Below are 20,771 nucleotides of genomic sequence, written 5' to 3'. Positions count from 1 at the left end.
GAATGGCCACTGGGGGGGCGGTTGCCACTGCTGCTGCTGCCACTGCGGTGGGTACGGTTGGGCACTCGTACACGAGGACGATCGCCTACTTCTCGATCTGTTAGAGCGGTACGAGTCCACCTCCAAATCCGAGGTTTCTGAGAGGGTGCTGTCTGCACTGGTGCTGCTAGAGTGGTGTGGGGAGCGCGGCGAGAGCATTGCTGGTTTGCCCCTAGATTGATAATGGGGCCGAGCGGTAGCCAGAGGTTCTCTGCACCGGTGCGGTGACGCAGGCACCGGGAGGCTCAAGAGGTCTGAGGCAGCCTCGAACGCCTCCGGCGTCGATGGAAGCGCACTTCCTCCATCATGTCCGGGGATCTAGGCTTTTCCGGACTCGACCGTACCCTCTCCGGGGCGGGAGTCAATGGGATGGCCGGATGGGTCTGCGGCACGAATTGTCCTGTAGTAGACGTGGATGGCGCCGGCCCTTTAGAGTCCCGGTGTGGAGAATGATCCCTCACCGGCCTGTTCTTTTTAACCGGCACTGGCGATGGGGAACGGTGCCTCATCGAAGATGGTTTCTTGTGCACCGACTCTCTCCAGTGCCGGGGTTTGGTGGCCTTGGCCTCACGACTTATCTCCGGTGCCGGAGCACTGCGCACCGAGGATGAAGTGCTCGGTGCCGTCTCAGTAGGCCCGGGATCTGATTGCGGCCGCAGGGCCTCCTCCATTAGGAGGACTTTAAGTCTCTGCTCTCTATCTTTGAGAATCCTGGGGCGAAAAGCCCTGCAGATACTGCACCTGTCTCTTTGCTGGCTCTCCCCGAGGCACCTCAAGCACGAAGAGTGCGGGTCACTCTTCGGCATGAATTTCCCGCAGTCCCGGCAGAGTTTGAACCCTGGGAATCCGGGCATGCCCCAGCGGGGCGACGAAAACTTGGGGAAAACCCCCCCCCCCAACTAATAACTAACTAAACTAACACTAAACAACAAACTAACTATTTATAACAACGACGGAACACTGCTACGATTGCTGAAGAGCAAGCGAAGTTCCAGCTAGCCATCACCGGCAGTAAGAAGGAACTGAGAGGGTGTGGGGGGGTCGGCTGGTCCCTATATACAGCGCCATGAAGACGCCACTCCAGGGGGCGCCGAAGCCGACCCTATGGACACTGCTATAGTAAAATCTTCCGGCTGGCGTGCATGCGGCGCGCACACACCTGCTTAGAGTGGACATGAACAATCACTCGAAGAACTGTATATCTTCGACTCTGTTTTACCCGCACTCTGCCATATATTTCATGTTATAGCAGTCTCGGATGATGACCCAGCACGTTTGTTTTAAGAACACTTTCACAGCAGATTTGACAAAATGCAAAGAAAATACCAATGTGAGATTTCTAAAAACAGCTACAGCACTCAACCCAAGGTTTAAGAATCTGAAGTGCTGTCCAAAATCTGAGAGGGACGAGGTGTCTTTCAGAAGTCTTAAAAGAGCAACACTCAAATGCGAAAACTACAGAATCTGAACCACCAAAAAAGAAAATCAACCTTCTGCTGGTGGCATCTGACTCAGATGATGAAAATGAACATGCATCGGTCCACTCTGCTTTGGATCGTTATCGAGCAGAAGAACCCATCATCAGCATGGACACGTCCTATGGAATGGTGGTTGAAGATGAAGGGACATATGAATCTTTAGAGCATCTGGCACGTAAATATCTTGCGATGCTGGCTACAACAGTGCCATGCAAATGCCTGTTCTCACTTTCATGTGACACTGTAAACAAGAAGCAGGCAGATTCTCCTGCAAATTGTAACCAAGTTTGTCTGAGCGATTGGCTGAAGTAAGACTGAGTGGACTTGTAGGATCTAAAGTTTTACATTGTTTTATTTTTCAATGCAGTTATTTTTTGTACATAATTCTACATTTGTAAGTTCAACTTTCATGATAAAGAGATTGCACTACAGTACTTGTATGAGGTGAATTGAAAAATACTATTTTTTTGGTTTTTACAGTGCAAGTATTTGTAATAAAAAATAGTGACCACTATATACTTTGTATTCTGTGTAGTAACTGAAATCAATATATTTGAAAATGTAGAAGACATCCAAAAATATTTATGGTATTCCATTATTGTTTAACAACACGATTAATCGCGATTAATTTTTTAAAATCTTTTGACAACCCTTGTTTTTATATATAAAAAAATAGAAACAAAATTCTTCTGCCTCAAGAACAGTGTAAAATTGAGAGTGCAGGCCGGAGTTAGGTAGTGTATGTATGGTTTGATATTTGGAGCTATGTTATAAAAGGAAAATCTAGGAAGTTTCAAATCTTGTGATATAACATGACTGAATATGGTGCTTTTCAGAGGGTTAATCATTTTGGTTTTAAACATTCTATTTTAAATCAGGATATGAAGTCAAAGCCCAGCAGGAAGTTTCGTATAAAGGCTTTGAGAACATCTGTTGGGTTTATTGGGTTCTCCCTCTGACATACCATGACTTAGAACCGGACCTCCCTGTAGATCGCCCACCCTCAGCCATAGTTTCTTGCCCCTGGATAATCTCACTGTTCCCAGCGGGAGTTCACTTCACTCCCAAGGGTCTGCTTTGAGGCCAGTTACCTTTATGACTTTGCAGTGTTCCTCAGGTCCCCCCTGCCTCTGCTCTTTACCTGTACTAGGTTTGCAGCAGAGTCAGTCTACTCCCAAACAAAGGTGGAGGGAAGGCAGGAAAGGCCAACTGCTACCTCAGGCTGGGCTCCCTTTGCTACTAGAGCTCACTGGCAGTCTCCAGCTGCCTCACCTCCCAGGCAAACCCCCATGTCTCCCACAGTAATGAGATTCACCTTTTTAAGCTCCCCTTCTCCAGGTGGGGCATATTCTGCAGGTACACCTGGCACTGCTTGCATGCAGCAATGCCTGTTAGCCTGTCAGTGGGATGGGGCATGTCCCATCATACTCCCCTGGAAGCCTTTGTCCCGTTCCCATGTTGCTTCAAGGAGATACTGTGGGAACTGGCACAGTTCTTTATGGGAGGTCACTGTTGACATCCAAGTACCACTGATGACAAGTTATCTCAGTGCAAGACCTGAGCCTGGAAGATGCAGTACTGTTGTGACCCTTTCCAAACTCTTCCCCTACTCAGCTCCCTTCCCCCCACACAACTTAAAAATGTGCAGACCACCCTCTTAAGTGTAATAATGCTCCATATATTGAGAATTATTGGTGTTTAGCCTTCACTAAAAATAAAAATTGGTGCCACCTCTGTTGGAAAAAAAAATAATGTACTCATCAAATAGAATTCCAAAGGTGGCTGTAAGACTAATGTAACTATAGACAGATTTTATTGTTCTCCTCTTAAAATTTCTTTATGAAAAGGAACATTTTTTAGACTGAGTGTAAAGTTTAGTACAGTCTAATAAAAGATACCTGCCACTAAGCAACCAAAAAATAACAGGGCATATTGATTCATACTGTATTAATTATATTTTCCAGGTGTTCACTGTTGAAGAAATGATGCCTCATGTCCAACATATGAAAGGCGGTCACAATAAAAACCTTTTTTTTAAAAGACAAAAAGAAGAAAGGTACCATCCGGCTGGTAACAGTTCTGTATGACAGGCAAATTAATTTAAATGACCTCGCTAAGAAATTGGGTGTTGGGAATGGAAATCTGAGACTTGCAGATGAAAATGCCATATTGGAAAAACTAAACGGCTCCTCCATCTCCTCCGCCTGAAGCTGGAGGTTGGTGGCTACATGCCGGAGGAGCTCCTGATGAGCCTTGAAATCCTCCTGAGAAGGAGGGGGCGGTGCCACTATGGATTCATCCGGTGCTGACAAGCCGAGTGGTACGGCCCCTAGGGCATCGGGCGGTGCCGTAGGCCGCACTCCACGTCCGGCGGTGGTTCGGCACCCGAGGACTGCTCTCGGTGCCGAGGTGTGGACGCCGAGGGCGCTTGGGATGCCCCAGCCACGGAGCAGGGCCTCGGCAGTATGGGTGCCTGGGGCCACGGTGCCCACAGGCACCACTGTCCTTGCCATGGTGCCCCTTGCCACTGAGCTGTCTGAGGTCCTACCAGGGTTACATGTTCCTGGGGGATGGTGCGGCCCGGGGACGGATGGCTGGGAGCCGAATTGGAAGTGACCGAGGAGCGTACGGTGCCGTAGGAACGGCTCGACCGGTCCCATCCATGTCAGGTCCGGTCCCGGGATTTAGACCTCGACGACGATGAGACATATACGTCGGAGGTGCTAACTCTGGAGTCCCATCGGTGACCGCGGCTATGACGCCTCGGTGCCGGTGACTGTCGGGATGCACTCCGAGCATGGCGCGCGCTGTGGTACGATCAGTGGTACTGATGGCGTCTAGACCTGCTATCACTGTGGCTGGACGAGGAGCTTCGACGCTTTCTGTCCCGGTGCCTGCGGTCCCTGTGGGCTGAGGAAGACTCCGGCGACTCGCTCCCAGGCGACCCCGACAACAGAGTGGAGGTCTGCCGCAGGTTATGGGAAGGCCCCGCGGATCGAGCAGGGACCTCGACCTCCGGTGAAGGCTGGTGGGCGCCCAAGGGCGGCTTTCCTCGGGACCGGGGCCCCAACTCGGGCGGCCCGCTCGGTACCGGCCTGACGAGGATGTCGCGCGCTGCCTGAGCTGCCTCCAACGTCAACGGAATCCTCATCGTCAGGGAGGCGTGCGCAGACGGGGCCAGACTACTCCGCTCCACATGAATCGGAGTTCTGGGTCCCCATGGGGATCGTGGGCTGCCCAACTCGGGTCCAGCCTCACCCGTCCTTGTCTCGGCGCCGCTGGGTCTTGCCTTGTTTGTTGGCAGGGGAGCGGTGCTGCTGGTGGATGGGGCTTCACTCCGCACCAAGGACGCAGTGCCTAGCACCGGGTCGGCGCGCCGGTGCCAGGGCCAGTGCTGACTCCATCAGCAGGGCCCAGAGTCGGATCTCACGTTCGCGCTTAGTCCGGGGCTTGAAGGACTTACAGATTTTACAGCGCTCACTTATGTGAGCCTCGCCCAGACAGCGAAGACACTCGGAGTGTGGATAGCTTTTGGGCATGGAATTGCGACAGGAGTCACACGACTTGAAGCCTGGGGTTTGGGGCATGCCCCGAGCCAGGCTACTAACTGTAGAAACTAGTAACGGTCGAAGATCGTACTACTAAGGAAGACGCTGCAGCAATGCTGGAGCACAAGTTTCGACTACCTTCACTGGCAGCAAGAAGGAACTGAGGGTGGGGGGAGTGCACAGCCTTCTTTATAGCGTGATATAGAGACACCACTCCAGGGGTCGCAGCGGGGCTCCCCCACTACGGGTACTGCTAAGGGAAAAACTTCTGGCACTGGTGCACGTGGCGAGCACGCACACCTACTGTGGAATACACATGAGCAGTCACTCGAAGAACTAAAAGTAGGCCGAGGCTTTGCAACACCAGTGGCCCTGTTCTGTGACCACAGAGATGTGAAATTTGTATTGTCCAATGACAAACTCAGCAACCATGGGCTTAAATCCTGAAGACTTTCTAAAGTTCGTGAAATCAACAGGACATGACCCTCATTATCATGCATTTTGATGAAAATATTAAGAAGTTGAATCTCACAAAAATTTAATTGTTTCACATTGGGCATCACTTGTTATAAAGAAAAACTGATGAAAGTTTAATTAGAAATACAAATTTTTGACATTACAGGCATACACTTAACTATTTTTTCCCATTAGCTAAATTTGTATTTTATTATTTAGTGAAAAATACATTGTCTTTAAATTACCCAAGGCTTAATAAAATATTAATTTCAGCTTCTGATAAAGATAAGATTTAAGATTCTTTTGCAGCCTACCTGTACGTACACAGTGCGTAGAGCCGTGATACTCAGACTGGGGTTCGCGAGCCGCAAGTGGCTCCTTAGTGTGTCTCTTACTGCTCTTTGCAGCATGATATTAAAACACAGTGTGATTTAATTATTAACCAATCTAAGTTATTAACCAATCAGGATGTTTTTACTATGTTATTAACCAATTGTAGTTGATAAAATGGTAATACAAGGTCTGCCATTTTGCTGTGAGAAAATATAAAAAATAGTAAATGAAACAATGAATTTACACTACTGTAGCTCTTTTGGGTAATGCTGATCACTAATTTGGCACCTGAACCACTGAGGTCTGAGTATCACTGGCATAGAGGAATAATCTCTCTCTGAAATAACTTTACAGCCTCTTTTTTCATAAAAAAATTGGCTAAAATGGAAATTTCTAATAATTCATACTGTGCTGTAATGTTGAGAATTGAAATACTGTCACTGTTGGGAAAAACTGAATCAACCAAGTTCTAGTATTTGCATTACATTGGAGACAGTGTTTTAAAATAATAGAGTAACTAACTTCATGAGAAGAATTGTCTATTTCTCCTATAGTGCATCTCCCCGTGTCCGTTCGTCCCCCCACCACATTGTTTCCACTTTTGTGTTTTTTACCTAGAAAACCAACTTGGCTACATTAAAAGAAAACATATTTGATTGTCTATTATCTTTGCTATATTTTTTTTCTCCCCTCTCCCCCACAATTAGTATCATTTTACAGTCTCAGTGGAAACATGGTCCTTGCTGGGCATCAGTCCTGTATTCAAGCCACTAGGTTTTTTGTAACAACTTGTCAGGGTTCCTTTCCCACTCTGAACTCTGGGGTACAGATGTGGGGACCCGCATGAAAGACCCCTTAAGCTTATTTTTATCAGCTTAGGTTAAAACTTCACCAAGGCACAAATTCCTTCCTTGCCTTAGTATCGCTGCCACCACCAAGTGATTTAACCATATTCAGGGAGGCCCACTTGGAGCCCTACCTTCCCCAAATATCCCCCCAAGCCCTTACACCCCTTTTCCTGGGGAGGTTTGAGAATAATATCCTCCCTAATTAGTACAGGTGAACACAGACCCAAACCCTTGGACCTTAAGGACAATGAAAAATTAATCGTTTTTTTTAAAAGAAGAATTTTAATTAAAGAAAAGGTAAAATCAGGATGGTAAGTACTTTACAGAATAACAAAAGACTCAAAAACACAGAGGATTTCCCCTCTAGGCAAAACTTTAAAGTTACAAAAACTTTAAAGTTACATAAACCTCCTTCTTAGCACAGGGAAAATTCACAAACTAAAACAAAAGGTAATCTAACACATTTCTTTTTTGCTATTACTTACTATTTCTGCAAGACTAGATGCTTAGTTCAGATATAGCTAGGGAGATGTATTTTCCCCTGCCCTCTTTCCTGGCTGGCTCCGAGAGACACAGACAAAAAACCTTCCTCCACAGATTTGAAAGTATCTTCTCCCCTTATTGGTCCTTTTGGTCGGGTGCCCCCAGGTTATCTGAGCTTCTTAACCCTTTACAGGTAAAAGAGGAATTAACCCTTTACGGGGTAAAGAGGGATTTTATGCTACCCTTAGCTGTATGTTTATGACAACTTCTTTGGATAGATGATAAATTGGGTAATATGAGAGAGAGAGAGAGAAACTATATTCAAATTTCAGGGTCAGATTATCTCCTCCCTTGTGAAATGCCAGAGAGGCCTTTTTATAAGGAAATTCCTGAAAGTAATTCCTTGCTGAGATTACTCCAGATTGTCCCATCAGAGAAGCAGTATTTGTCCCATCCATCTAAAGAAACACCACTCCAAACTTGGCAGATCCTGAAGGATCCATTGAGGCCAGACCCATCTGCAAGATGGCTCTAACAACTGGAAGAATCCTACTCTTTGGCAACATGGCTCCAGCAGAGCAGTGCTACTAGAGACTCCCATCTGCAGCACCAGTCAGAAAGGCTAATGTAGCCTGGGGCTGTATTAACTTTTGTTTCTACTTCTACTAAGCTGTGGGGACAACATGCATATTCTCTACCCCCACCCAGCCACCCTGGGAGGGCCCACTGCAGGTATGGGGAGAACAGTGCAGAAGCAGAGGCACCTGAATCTCTCATTTCTCCACTGAGAAGATGGGAGCTGCATGTGGAGAAACCTTCCATGTGTGGATCTTGGAGGAAGAGGTAGGGGTTGACTTTAGGGATGTAAAAGTTTAACCAGTTAACTGATAAGCATCAGTCTTATCAGTTTCGGTTAATGATTAAACTCTTCTGCCGGCCCAACCCAGGACTCTGCTGCTGTCTTGGACCTGGGGTTTGGCAGCCTGGATCCTGGGCGCTGGGCCAGCAGTGGGGATCCTGGGCCCAGGCCAGCAGTGGGGATCCCGAGCACAGGCGGCAGCAACACCCGCACCCCAAGTTCTCCGCCTTAATGGTTAACCATTTGACCAACAGAATTTTAATAGGTTACATAGTTGCTATTTTAAACCCTATTTACATCCCTACTTGATCTAGGCCTTAGTATTTATTATTTTAGTATTATCTACCAACAAGAATGACGCATTCACAACATGAATAACCCCTGCTCTACCCATCGCTCCCCCTCCCTCCCTCCGTCCCTTTCAAAAAACCCATCCCTATTTCAATCAGATTTTCTGTTCCCACCAAAGAGAGAGGAGCCAGAGATTCCAGGAAGTCCACCAATCTCTTTTACATGGAAGGGGCTCAGCTACTATGAGAGACAATATAAAACCCTAAACTAAATAGAAGTTGAGTATTGAATAGTGAGGTGACACAATTTGCAGATAATCTCAATATAGTCAAGATTAGAGAAAACTAAGAGGAATGCTAGAGAAACCAAATAAAGTTAGGTGAATGGGCAGAATGATAAACACATGAAATTAATTATTTACAAATGCAAAGTAATCCAAAGTAATACTGAAAAGAATAATCCAAACTATTCATGCCTATGGCTGGGTTTTAAATTAACTATAACCAGTTAGAAAAAAGACCTGAGCATCACTGAAGACAGCTCAGTGGAAACTTTTATTCAGTGTACAGCCATGTACAATAAAAGCAAAAAAATGATATACACAGAATGGAATAGAAATAATAATTAATGTTTTCTGCCATTATATACATCAATGGTACATCTGCACAGGGAGTACTGTGTTCTATTCTGGTCATGCTTTCTCAGAAAAAGAGAAAGAAGAGGTCCAGAAAAAGATACTGAAAATGATCAAAGAAATGGAGAGACTTCTGGATAGAAATCAAAAAGACAGATTGTTTAATTTAGAAAGAAGACAAAAAAGAGAGGATCTGATAGAAGTATAGAAATTATTGAATGCTAAATCTTGAATTTCTATTTACCCCTATTTATTTTTACATAATATGACAATGGAATGTTGCATTATACTGAAAGGCAAAATGTTTAAAAGTTATAAAAAGAAACTTTAAAAACACAATGCAGAATCAATCTGTGGCACTCACTATTACAGTACATCAATGAAGCCAAGAAGTTAGTAAGATTCCAAAAAGGAGACATTTGTATGGATAATGAAAACATTCACAGGAACATTGTATATTTTTATAAGGAATATAAACCATCATTCTTTAGGCTATAAGCGAAACTTCCCTGGGACAGGTTTTTCATATTTGTGCTTTACACATTTTTTTGCACCTACCACTGAAGCATCTGGCACTTGCTACTTTCAGAGACAGGATATTTGACAAGGTGAGACTGGTGACCTGACCTGATATGGCAACTCCTGTTTTTTTGTCCACCACATAAAGGTGCATATAGTCACCACATTTTCCACAGGTAAACTGGCAGATGTCTCAAAAGGGATATAGTTTGACCAGATTGAATTAACAAAAAACTACATGGACGAGTCAATAAGAAGTTGTCCAACTATACATGCGTTTGCACATTTCAGTTAAAGAAAAGATCCAAATGCAACATCTTACACTTAGTAATGGTGGATGGGTTCAATGCACTGCCTAGAGAACTCTGTAGCCACAAATAAATGTAGTAGGATGTTAAAATACAGGATAACAAATTTGCAAAAGTGAAATCACCCTTCTCTGAAAACTACCCTTTAAAGTACTCTCAGTTGGGCACCCAAAATCACTGATCACTTTTGAAAATGTAGGCCAGTGTTTTAATTTGACATCTGGTAAGTGTTTTGAAGCTAATGAACAAATTAATGAAGTTAATAAACAGAAATTACTTAAAATCACTGTGAATAAGGGTCTAGTTACTGTCTAGGTGTTTCTGAGGTGCAGAGCTGCATTTGTGAAACTAATTTGGTAATTCTACAGCTCTTGATGTTCACAAAGCAGCCTACATTTTCAAGTTAAGCATATTCTCACCTTCTCCTCAAAAAGTCCAGCATCTGACATTTGTTCTCAACAACAGTAACAGCCAAGATTAATCAATTTCAAATACTACATAGCTACAACTTTTTGAAAGTTTGTGACAATTTTTGTACTTATGAATTTCAATAAAATGTGTCAGTAGTGTTTTATAATACTGTAGCAAAATATAGTTAAGAGCCATTTCTTCACAAATAAACAGCAATGTGAAATAATAAAACAAAGCAAACCAGAGGAGCTCTGCTACATTAGTATGACTCCCTTTCTGAACAAAGATCCACTGATCATATTAAGAGGTTATTGAAATTAAGTGACGACAGATTCATCTCTTAGTTAACATCAGTTCCCTCCAACACCAGATGACAGAAAAAAAAGTGTGTATATATTGTGACAGACCCAGCCCAGTGGGGTACAGGAGTCTGGTCCTATTGGGATCCAGGGCGAAGCCCGCCCACTGCTAAAGGATCCCCCCCCCCAGCCTAAGGGCCTGGAGACCAAAAAATTACGGGGGACAACTAATAAAAGAACAGGGACAGGAGTGTGGTCAAAGGGTCAAAAGAAGGAAACCAGACGGGGACACCGAGCAGAGAACCCCGGACAGAGCCTACAGGAGTCTGGTAGAGGGCAAATATACTGGTCATTGGATGAGTAGTTTTCTGTTTTCTGAGTGACCAGAGAAGGGGCTGTACTAGAGTAATCAGGAACCTGCTAGAACCAGTTAAGGCAGGCAGGCTAATTAGGACACCTGGAGCCAATTAAGAAGAAGCTGCTAGAATCAATTAAGGCAGGCTAATCAGGGCACCTGGGTTTTAAAAGGAGCTCACTTCAGTTTGTGGTGTGAGTGTGAGGAGTTGGGAGCAAGAGGTGCAAGGAGCTGAGAGTGTGCTGCTGGAGGACTGAGGAGTACAAGCATTATCAGACACCAGGAGGAAGGTCCTGTGGTGAGAATAAGGAAGGTGTTTAGAGGAGGCTATGGGGAAGTAGCCAGGGAGTTGTAGCTGTCATGTAGCTGTTACAGGAGGCACTATAGACAGCTGCAGTCCACAGGGCCCTGGGCTGGAACCTGGAGTAGAGGGTGGGCCTGGGTTCCCCCCAAACCTCCCAATTGACCTGGATTGTGGGTTCTTCTAGAGGGGAAGGTCTCTGGGCTGTTCCCCAACCCACATGGTGAATCTCTGAGGCAAAAAAATCTGCCAATAAGCACAGGACCCACCGAAATAGAGGAGGAACTTTGTCACAATATACAATGTGAATAAGTTATTTGGTTTGGCATTTTAATAATGTTCTTAGGTGTATACAAATGGCAAACATTTAAAAAAAAAAAAGTCCTTAACAGGTATGTAAAGGAAAACACTGTTTTAAATATGCATTTTTGTAAAATGGTGTTTAAGTTCTGTGTCCCATCCAGACACATTCCTTTAAGACAATTCTATTATTACCAATGTAATATTACACACATAGCAGCATAGTCTGTACTAAAAATTATACATGAGTTCTTTTGTTGGAGTTGCATGCTGTCTCAGACAGAGAAAGCTTAAAAGAAATAATACATTTAGGGAATGTTATAGTAGCCTCTGTGGATGAGAACTCAGAAAAAAATTAAGTGGAAATTATACATCATGTGATATTATATCATCTACTATAATCTTAAAATTAGGAACAATAGATTTTTCCACTTCCTGTTCTAAACTGATTTAGTGTTGTTGCGTTCTGTTGAACAGCAGTTGTGTTCCACTCCAGAGGTGCCTGAATTTCAGTAGGGGTGAAGGAGCTCTCATATTACATATACATAGACTGTTTAAAGCAGTGGCTCTCAACCTTTCCAGACTACTGTACCCCTTTCAGGAGTCTGATTTGTCCTGGGTACCCCAAGTTTCACCTCACTAAAAAACTACTTGCTTACAAAATCAGACATAAAAATATAAAAGTGTCATAACACACTATTACTGAAAAATTGCTTACTTTCTCATTTTTATCATATAATAAAATAAATCAATTGGAATATAAGTATTGTACTTACATTTCATTGTATAGTGTATATAGAGCAGTATAAACAAATCATTGTATGACATTTTAGTTTGTACTCACTTCGCTAGTGCTTTTTATTTAGCCTGTTACAAAACTAGGTGAATATCTAGATGAGTTGATGTACCCCGGAAGAGCTCTGCGTTATGCATACCCCTGGTTGAGAACCACTGGTTTAAAGGATATAGAGATTGTAAAGGACATTTGTAGTGAAAGGAGTTGTATCATTTTTTTTATTTATTCAGAGGGTAAAAATAATAGGAGCAATAGAAGATCTGCTCATGTCCCTCTGCCCTGGGATGCAATCTGCAAGAGGGAAGTACTGGGAAAGCAGTGACAAAGGGGAACTTCTGCATTCTTTCTGTGCTATTAAGAATATAAGAATGGCCATACTGGGTCAGACCAAAGGTCCATCTAGCCAGTATCCTGTCTTCCGACAGTGGCCAATGCCAGGTGCCACAGAAAGCTGAAGCCCGAGCCCCACTGCCTGGGGCTGAAGCCAAAGCCCAAGCTTCATGGGGCCCCCTGTGGTGTGGGATCCTGGGCAATTGCCCTCCTTGCTACTCCCTAATGCCAGCCCTGGCTTTTAATCTTCTCAATATGCAGAAAAACAGTTGTAGCACAGGTGGGCCGTGAAGTTTTTATAGCAAGGGTAAGAACTCGGAAAGAAAAAGGTTGAGAACCTCTGAGGAGGGGACAATCTTGGGAGCTGTCAAGTACCTGTGTTGAGTTGACTAGTGTTCTCAACTCCCAATAAATTCCATGGTACTTGAGGACTCTCAGCACCTCTGAGAATTGAGCACTATCTGCTGATAATCTACTGCATGTCTAGGCCAGACTAAGGAGCAGCTTCTGGATCTGTGCTTAGGTAGATCAAGTGGCTCCAAATCTACTTAGAGGGATATGGTAGGGTAGGGCAGTAGTTGGCATTTCAACCCACAAGTCAGGAACAGCACCTGAGTAGGAGCTGTGGTGCAGTCCCATGGGCCTGCTGCAGTTTGAAGGATGAATTGCTCCCAACTCCCTCCTTATTTTTTCCATACAAAGACTAACTGCCTAGGCATTGGGAAGGGGAAGAGTGAATTTCACCTTTAACACATAAATTTTTATAACTTAAATTATATATAATAAATGTACATTTCAGGCTAATGCCTGCCTGGTGCCATAAAAGTGCATTAGGAGACACAAAGGTGTAAAGAAAGACATAATGGGATGCAAAAGACAGCATGTGTAGGAGGATCTAAAATGTAATATTAGCCAAACTCATGAGTGTATAAAAGAGCTAAATAAATGCAAAGCCAAGAAAGATGCAAATCTGAGAAAAAAGACATGGCCAATCAGAAACCTGGAAAGCGCATATGCAGCTTATACATCAGAAGCACAAGATGGCCACAATAGCTGTGCATAATATGCTTCATGGAAAAGCAATAAAACAAGCACTATGAAGTATGTTGGTCATGCCAATATACCACCCTGACCTACAATGGCAGGATTTTTCCTGGGTGGATACACTTTCTGGTATCCCTAGGTACATATTGTTGCCTAGCCTTTGTAGCATATAACTAGGATTTGGCCATTAGCATGTATGCTTGTTAAATCAAGATGGGAATGCTTACTTATATTACTGATGTTGCTAATAATTCAGAACCTAATGGCATGAGGTGCTGAGTGCTGTCAATCCCCACTCTAATCTACGGGTGTTGAGGCCATGTGGCAACTCATAGGGGCAGACCCTTAACAAGAATTCAGAAGTGTGATCAGAACTGAACAGAGAGATGCTTTCAAAATATTTTGTTTCCGGTGTCTCCCACTGTAGGTACTTTCAAGTCCTTATGAATGTATTTAGCACACCAGCACTGTACTTTCTGTCTTACAATGTAAGGGGAACTTCTGTCTCTATGGGCTAGATCCACAATGGGGACTTAGGCTCAGGCACTGCAATGCCTAAAGTCTAGGCACCCTGCTGCCCAGTAAATTCACAGCCCAGAGTTTGGCATCTAAGAATGGGATGCTGTGTAGCTAAACTAGCTAGTAGGAAATGCTGGGGAGAGAGGTGTGCCTTAAACCCCACTACACAAAGGGAATTCGACAACTACGTTGAGGCTGGAGGGAGGTGCCTCCCGCTAGTCGTGACTCACAACCGCGAACCCTCTTCTGGAGTTGGACACTTAGGCCTGGTCTACACTACGAGTTTAGGTCGACTTTAGCAGCGTTAAATCGAATTAAGCCTGGACACGTTCACATGACGAAGCCCTTTCTTTCGACTTAAAGGGCCCTTTAAACCGGTTTCTTTACTCTCCCTCTGAGGGGATTAGTGATAAAATCAGCCTTAGCGGGTTGGAATTGGGGTAGTGTGGACGGAATTTGACGTTATTGGCCTCCGGGAGCTATCCCACAGTGCTTCATTGTGACTGCTCTGGACAGCACTCTCAACTCAGATGCACTGACCAGGTAGACAGGAAAAGCCCCGTGAACGTTTGAATTTCATTTCCTGTTTGCCCAGTGTGGAGAGCACCAGGTGACCACGCAGAGCTCATCAGCACAGGTAACTGGGATGGAGTCCCAGAATCGCAAAAGAACTCCAACATGGACCGAACAGGAGGTACGGGATCTGCTCGCCATATGGGGAGATGAATCCGTGCTAGCTGAACTCCGTAGCAGTAAAAGAAATGGCAAAATATTAGAAAAGGTCTCCAAGGCCATGAAGGACAGAGGCCATAACAGGGACGCACAGCAGTGCTGCGTGAAAATTAAGGAGCTACGGCAAGCCTACCACAAAGCCAGAGAAGCAAATGGAAGGTCCGGGGCAGAGCCGCAAACTTGCCGCTTCTACGCGGAGCTGCATGCCATTCTAGGGGGTGCAGCCACCACTACCCCAACCGTGTGCTATGACTCCCTCACTGGAGAAACACACAGGGAACAGGGTTTGGGGTACGAAGAAGATAGCTCACAGCAGCAAGGAAGCGGAGAAACTGGTTTCCCCAACCAGCCAGGATATGTTTGTCACCCTGGAACCAGTAATCCCTGAACTCACCCAAGACCCTGAGGGCACACAGGGGACCTCTGGTGAGTGTACCTTTGTAAATATTACACATGGTTTAAAAGCAAGCGTGTTTAATGATTAATTTGCCCTGGCAATCACGGCCAGTACAGCTACTGGAAAAGTCTGTTAACGTGTATGGGGATGGAGTGGAAATCCTCCAGGGCCATCTCCAGAAAGCTCTCCTTCATGTACTCCCAAAGCCTTTGCAAAAGGTTTCTGGGGAGGGCTGCCTTATCCCGTCCGCCATGGTAGGACACTTTACCACGTCAGGCCAGTAGCACATAGTCTGGCATCATTGCATAACAAAACATTGTAGCATATGGTCCCGGTGTTTGCTGGCATGCAGACAACATCCATTCCTTATCGCTCTTTGTTATCGCTCTTTGTTATCATTCACGGTCACCTGGTTGAAATGGGGTGATTTTTATTAAGGGGACATTCAGAGGTGCCCATTCCTGCTCTGCTGAACAGAAATGTTCCCTGCTGTTAGCCATGCAGTGGGGGGAGGGGTGAAGTGATCATCCCAGAGAATTGGGTGTGTGTGGGGGGGAGGGGGGTTAGTTGGGTTTGTGCTGCATGTTAACCCAGAAACCACAGCCCCTCCTTTTACATTGCAAACCCATTTTAAATGGCCAACCCAATTCATGCTTGATATGGGAAATGAGGGCGCTGCTGTTTGAAACCATTCCCACATATTAAGAAGGTTAAAAAAGCCAAAAGACTGTGGCTTACCAGGGCTGCCTGCAAGCCGAAATCTGTTGCCTGGCATTGTGTGAGTGATCTCTCATACGAAACCAGCAGGCCCTCACTATAAGAGGAAAAATGCGACCTTGTAATGCAAGCACATGTGCTGTGTAATGTGAACAGCAAATTTTAACGTGAAAGAGTGTACCCATTGTTCTCTAAAACGTCTTTTTTAACCACCTCTCCCTTCTCCTCCACCAGCTGCAAATGTTTCTCCTTCAGAGGCTAGTGAAGATTAGAAAGAGAAAACGGAGGACGCGGGATGATATGTTCTCGGAGCTCCAGATGTCCTCCCACGCTGAAAGAGCACAGCAGAATGCGTGGAGGCAGTCAATGTCAGACTTCAGAAAAGCAGAATATGAACGAGAGGAGAGGTGGCAGGCTGAATCGTGGGATGAACAGAGCAAGTTGCGGGCTGAAGATGATAGGTGGCGTCAGCTTGCAGACAGAAGGCAAGAGCCGATGCTCCAGCAGCTGGAGCATCAAACTGATATGCTCCAGCGTATGGCTGAGCTGCAGGAAAGGCAGCAGGAGCAGAGACCGCCGCTACAGCCCCTGTGTAACTAACAGCCCTCCTCCCCAAGTTCCATAGCCTCCTCACCCAGACGCCCAAGAACACGGTGGGGGGACCTCCAGTCACTGCACCCCAGATGATTGCCCAAGCATCAGAAGGCTGGCCTTCAATAAGAGTTAAAGTTTTAAACTGCAGTGTGTCCTTTTCCTTCCCTCCTCCCCCACCCATCCTGGGCTACCTTGGCAATTATCCCCCTAGTTGTGGTGTGAATTAATAAAGAATGCATGAATGTGAAGTAACAATGACTTTATTGCCTCTGCAAGTGCTTCTCGAAGGGGGGAGGGGAGGGTGGGGTGATGGTTTACAGGGAAGTAGAGTGAACCGGGTTGGGGGGGCGGAAGGTTCATCAAGGAGAAACAAACAGAAGTTTCACACCATAGCCTGGCCAGTCACAAAACTCGTTTTCAAAGCTTCTCTGATGCGCCCTGCTGTGCTCGTCTAACCACCCTGGTGTCTGGCTGCGCGTAATCAGCGGCCAGGCGATTTGCCTCAACCTCCCACCCCGCCATAAATGTCTCCCCCTTACTCTCACAGATATTGAGGAGTGCACAGCAAGCAGCAATAACAATGGGGATATTCTTTTCGCTGAGGTCTGAGCGAGTCAGTAAGCTGCGCCAGCGCGCTTTTAAACGTCCAAATGCACATTCCACCACCATTCGGCACTTGCTCAGCCTGTAGTTGAACAGGTCCTGACTCTTGTCCAGGCTGCCTGTGTACGGCTTCATGAGTCATGGCATTAAGCGGTAGGCTGGGTCCCCAAGGATCACGATAGGCATTTCAACATCCCCAATAGTTATTTTCTGGTCTAGGAAGAAAGTCCCTTCCTCCAGCTTTTGAAACAGAGCAGAGTGCCTGAAGACGCGAGCATCACGTACCTTTCCCGGCCATCCCATGTTGATGTTGGTGAAACATCCCTTGTGATCCACCAGGGCTTGCAGCAGCATTGAAAAGTACTCCTTGCGGTTTATGTATTCGGTGACTTGGTGCTCTGGTGACAAGATAGGGATATGGGTTCCATCTATGGCCCCACCACAGTTTGGGAATCCCATTGCAGCAAAGCCATCCACTATGGCCTGCACGTTTCCCAGAGTCACTACCCTTGATATCACCAGGTCTTTCATTGCCCTGGCAACTTGGATCACAGCAGCCCCCACAGTAGATTTGTCCACTCCAAATTGATTCCTGACTGACTGGTAGCTGTCTGGAATTGCAAGAGTCCACAGGGCTATCGCCACTTGCTTCTCAACTGTGAGGGCTGCTCTCATCCTGGTATTCTGGCGCTTCAGGGCAGGGGAAAGCAAGTCACAAAGTTCCATGAAAGTGCCCTTACGCATGCCAAAGTTTCGCAGCCACTGGGAATCGTCCCACACCTGCAGCACGATGCGGTCCCACCAGTCTGTGCTTGTTTCCCGTGCCCAGAATCGGCGTTCCACGTCATGAACCTGCCCCAGTAACACCATGATTTCCACATTGCTGGGGCCTGTGCCTTGTGAGAGGTCTATGTCCATATCAATTTCCTCATCACTCTCGTCGCCGCGCTGCAATCGCATCCTCGGCTGGTCCGGGTTTCGCTTTGGCATGTCCTGGCTCTGCATATACTCCAGGGACAATGCGCGTGGTGTTCATCGTGCTCATAATTGCCACGGTGATCTGAGCGGGCTCCATGATCCCAGTGCTAGCTATAGTACCTGGTCTGAAAAAAGGCGCGAAACTAGTATCTGACGGACCAGAGGAAGGAGGGAGGGAGGGAGAGAGGGCCGAGTGACGACATGGCGTACAGGAACAGGGAATTAAAATCAAGAAAGGTGGCTGTACATCAGGGAGAAACACAAACAACTGTCACACAGAATGCCCCCCCCCCCCCCCAAAGATTAAACTCAAAACCCTGGGTTTAGCAGGCCATTGATTTCACGGAGAGAGGGGAAGCAAATGAATACAGAACAAATCTATTTTTTACATCTTAAGCTGGCAGCCGACGGTGCAGCATGACTAATAGCCACTGCAGTACGACGACGACGGATACCAGTCGTAATATACCATCTTCTGCCAAAAAGCGAGGGGCTGGTGCTGTGTAGCAATGCAGCCCCACGTCTGCCAGCACCCAGATTGCCCTCGGCCTCTTCTGGGTGCTTAGCAGAAAATACTGGGCGATTGGCATAAAATAGCATACTACGACTGATAGCCATCATCATCGAGACAGTTGCATGTCTGCCCAGGTGCCCATGATTGACAGCCACTGCAGTATGATGACGACAGATACCAATCGTAATATACCATCTTCTACCAAAAGGCAAGGGGCTGGTGCAATGCAGCCCTACGGCTGCCAGCTCGACGGCTACCAGTCATCTGCACTGTCTACCGCCAAAAGGCAGTTAGCTGCTGCTGCTGTGTAGCAATGCAGTACTACGTCTGCCGGCACCCAGATGACATATGGTGACGGTGAGCTGATCTGAGCGGGCTCCATGCTTGCCATGGTATGTTGTCTGCACAGGTAACCCAGGTAAAAAGGCGCGAATCTATTGTCTGCCGGTGCTCTGATGGAGGGGGAGGGGCCTGACGTACCCAGAACCCCCCGCGACACTGTTTTGCATCATTCAGGCATTGGGATCTCAACCCAGAATTCCAATGGGCGGCAGAGACCGCGGGAACTGTGGGATAGCTACCCATAGTGCAATGCTCTGGAAGTCGACGCTAGCCTCGGTACTGTGGACGCGGTCCGCCGACTAGAGCACTTAGAGCATTTTAGTGGGGACACACACGATCGGCTGTATACAACCTATTTCTATAAAACCGGCTTCTATAAATTCGACCTAATTTCGTAGTGTAGACATACCCTTAGGGAAAGACAGAGACCCACTGCAGAATATCCTACAGCCTGGTCATTAGGGCACTCACTTGGGAGGTGGGAAACCTGAGTTCAAGTCCCTGCTCTGAATCAGGCAGAGTGGGGATTTGAACTTGGGTCTTCGAACTTGGGTCTTCAGAGGAAGTGCTTGAACTATTGAGCTATAGGGTATTTTCGGCTGGGGCTCTCAGTGTCAAATGTCAAAGTTATTCCACTTTGTATAATCTACTTAAATATTCATTACTGCAGGGCACCATGACCATCTCCACTGTGTTTTGGTCAGAACCTGATCTGGTAGGCATGCTTTTAGGTGGCTTATGAAAATGCCTACAGGATCAGGCCCCGCAGGTGAGGTAGACAGGGTAACAGCTAGCATAAGTGTCTCCCAGGGTTTAGGTGCTGAGCATTTCATCATCAGCAGAAATGGAGGTACCTAGAGGACTTTGCTGGTGGAAACTTGGGTACCTATGTACTTTAGGCATTTACAGGTAATGGGACAGCTGAACAGGGATTTTGAGGATCTAGATTTTGGTCTTAGGTGCCTAAACTCCTTTGTTGTTCAAGCCCTATGAGCCCAATCCTGCCTCCATTAAAATCAATGAGAGTTTGACGCTGAAAATAATGGTAGCAGGATTGGGCCCTCTATATGAGAGCATTAAGTCAGTGATAGATTATTTTATCATTCTGACAAGCTATCAGAATGTTTTTGTGTGGAGAATGGAAATTCTGTTCAGTGGAGGATTAAGAAATTTGTTCTAAATCCAGTTAGAATGACATCTGACAATTTCAAAATTCTCTGCAAAAGAAAATTGAAGTTTCAGATCAAAATGTTTTATTTTGACAAAACTAAAACTTGTTTAGATTTAGATTTTTTAATTTTATATTATATATGATACTCCAAAAAGAAGTTGTTTAGAAAAGAAAAGAATAAAAATGTTTCATTCTGATTGTATTGAAACAGGATGTTTCGACATTGTCAGAATCACCCCCTGTCAACCCCCCCAAGTTTTGGCAAAATCAATATGATTTACAAAGTGTTTTGATTTCGACGGAACTGCATTCTCCGATGGAAAATGTTTGTCAAAGTTTTTCCAACCAGCTCTAGTCTTTATAGATGGTAGTGAAAGCCTAAAAAATATATTATTACTACTTAAAACTATATATAGCTGCCCTGCCAAACAAGTTAAGGAATGTTGTGAACTTGGTGTAAATGTAATCCATGGTCCTGATTCTGCAAATGCTTATGGGAATAGTTCCATTAATATCAGTGGGACTAATTATATAAAATTACTCATGAGCATAAGCCTTTGCTGGATTAAACC

General features: G+C 45.6%; 1 protein-coding gene across 1 annotated transcript; it reads left to right on the top strand.

Moving 5' to 3' along the window:
* The first annotated feature begins 1,213 nt into the window (after nt 1-1,213).
* LOC128833743 (prolyl-tRNA synthetase associated domain-containing protein 1-like) lies at nt 1,214-5,607 on the top strand. The gene is given in 6 exon segments (XM_054021849.1): nt 1,214-1,235; nt 3,396-3,547; nt 3,549-3,702; nt 5,409-5,472; nt 5,474-5,552; nt 5,554-5,607. Coding segments are annotated over 6 exon segments (525 nt in total).
* Nucleotides 5,608-20,771: the final 15,164 nt, after the last annotated feature.

This window comes from Malaclemys terrapin, chromosome 3 (assembly GCF_027887155.1).
Source record: "Malaclemys terrapin pileata isolate rMalTer1 chromosome 3, rMalTer1.hap1, whole genome shotgun sequence".
NCBI classification, from domain to species: Eukaryota; Metazoa; Chordata; order Testudines; family Emydidae; genus Malaclemys; species Malaclemys terrapin.
The sequence above is the reverse complement of the archived record's forward strand: the minus strand, read 5'-3'. Positions and strand labels throughout refer to the sequence as shown.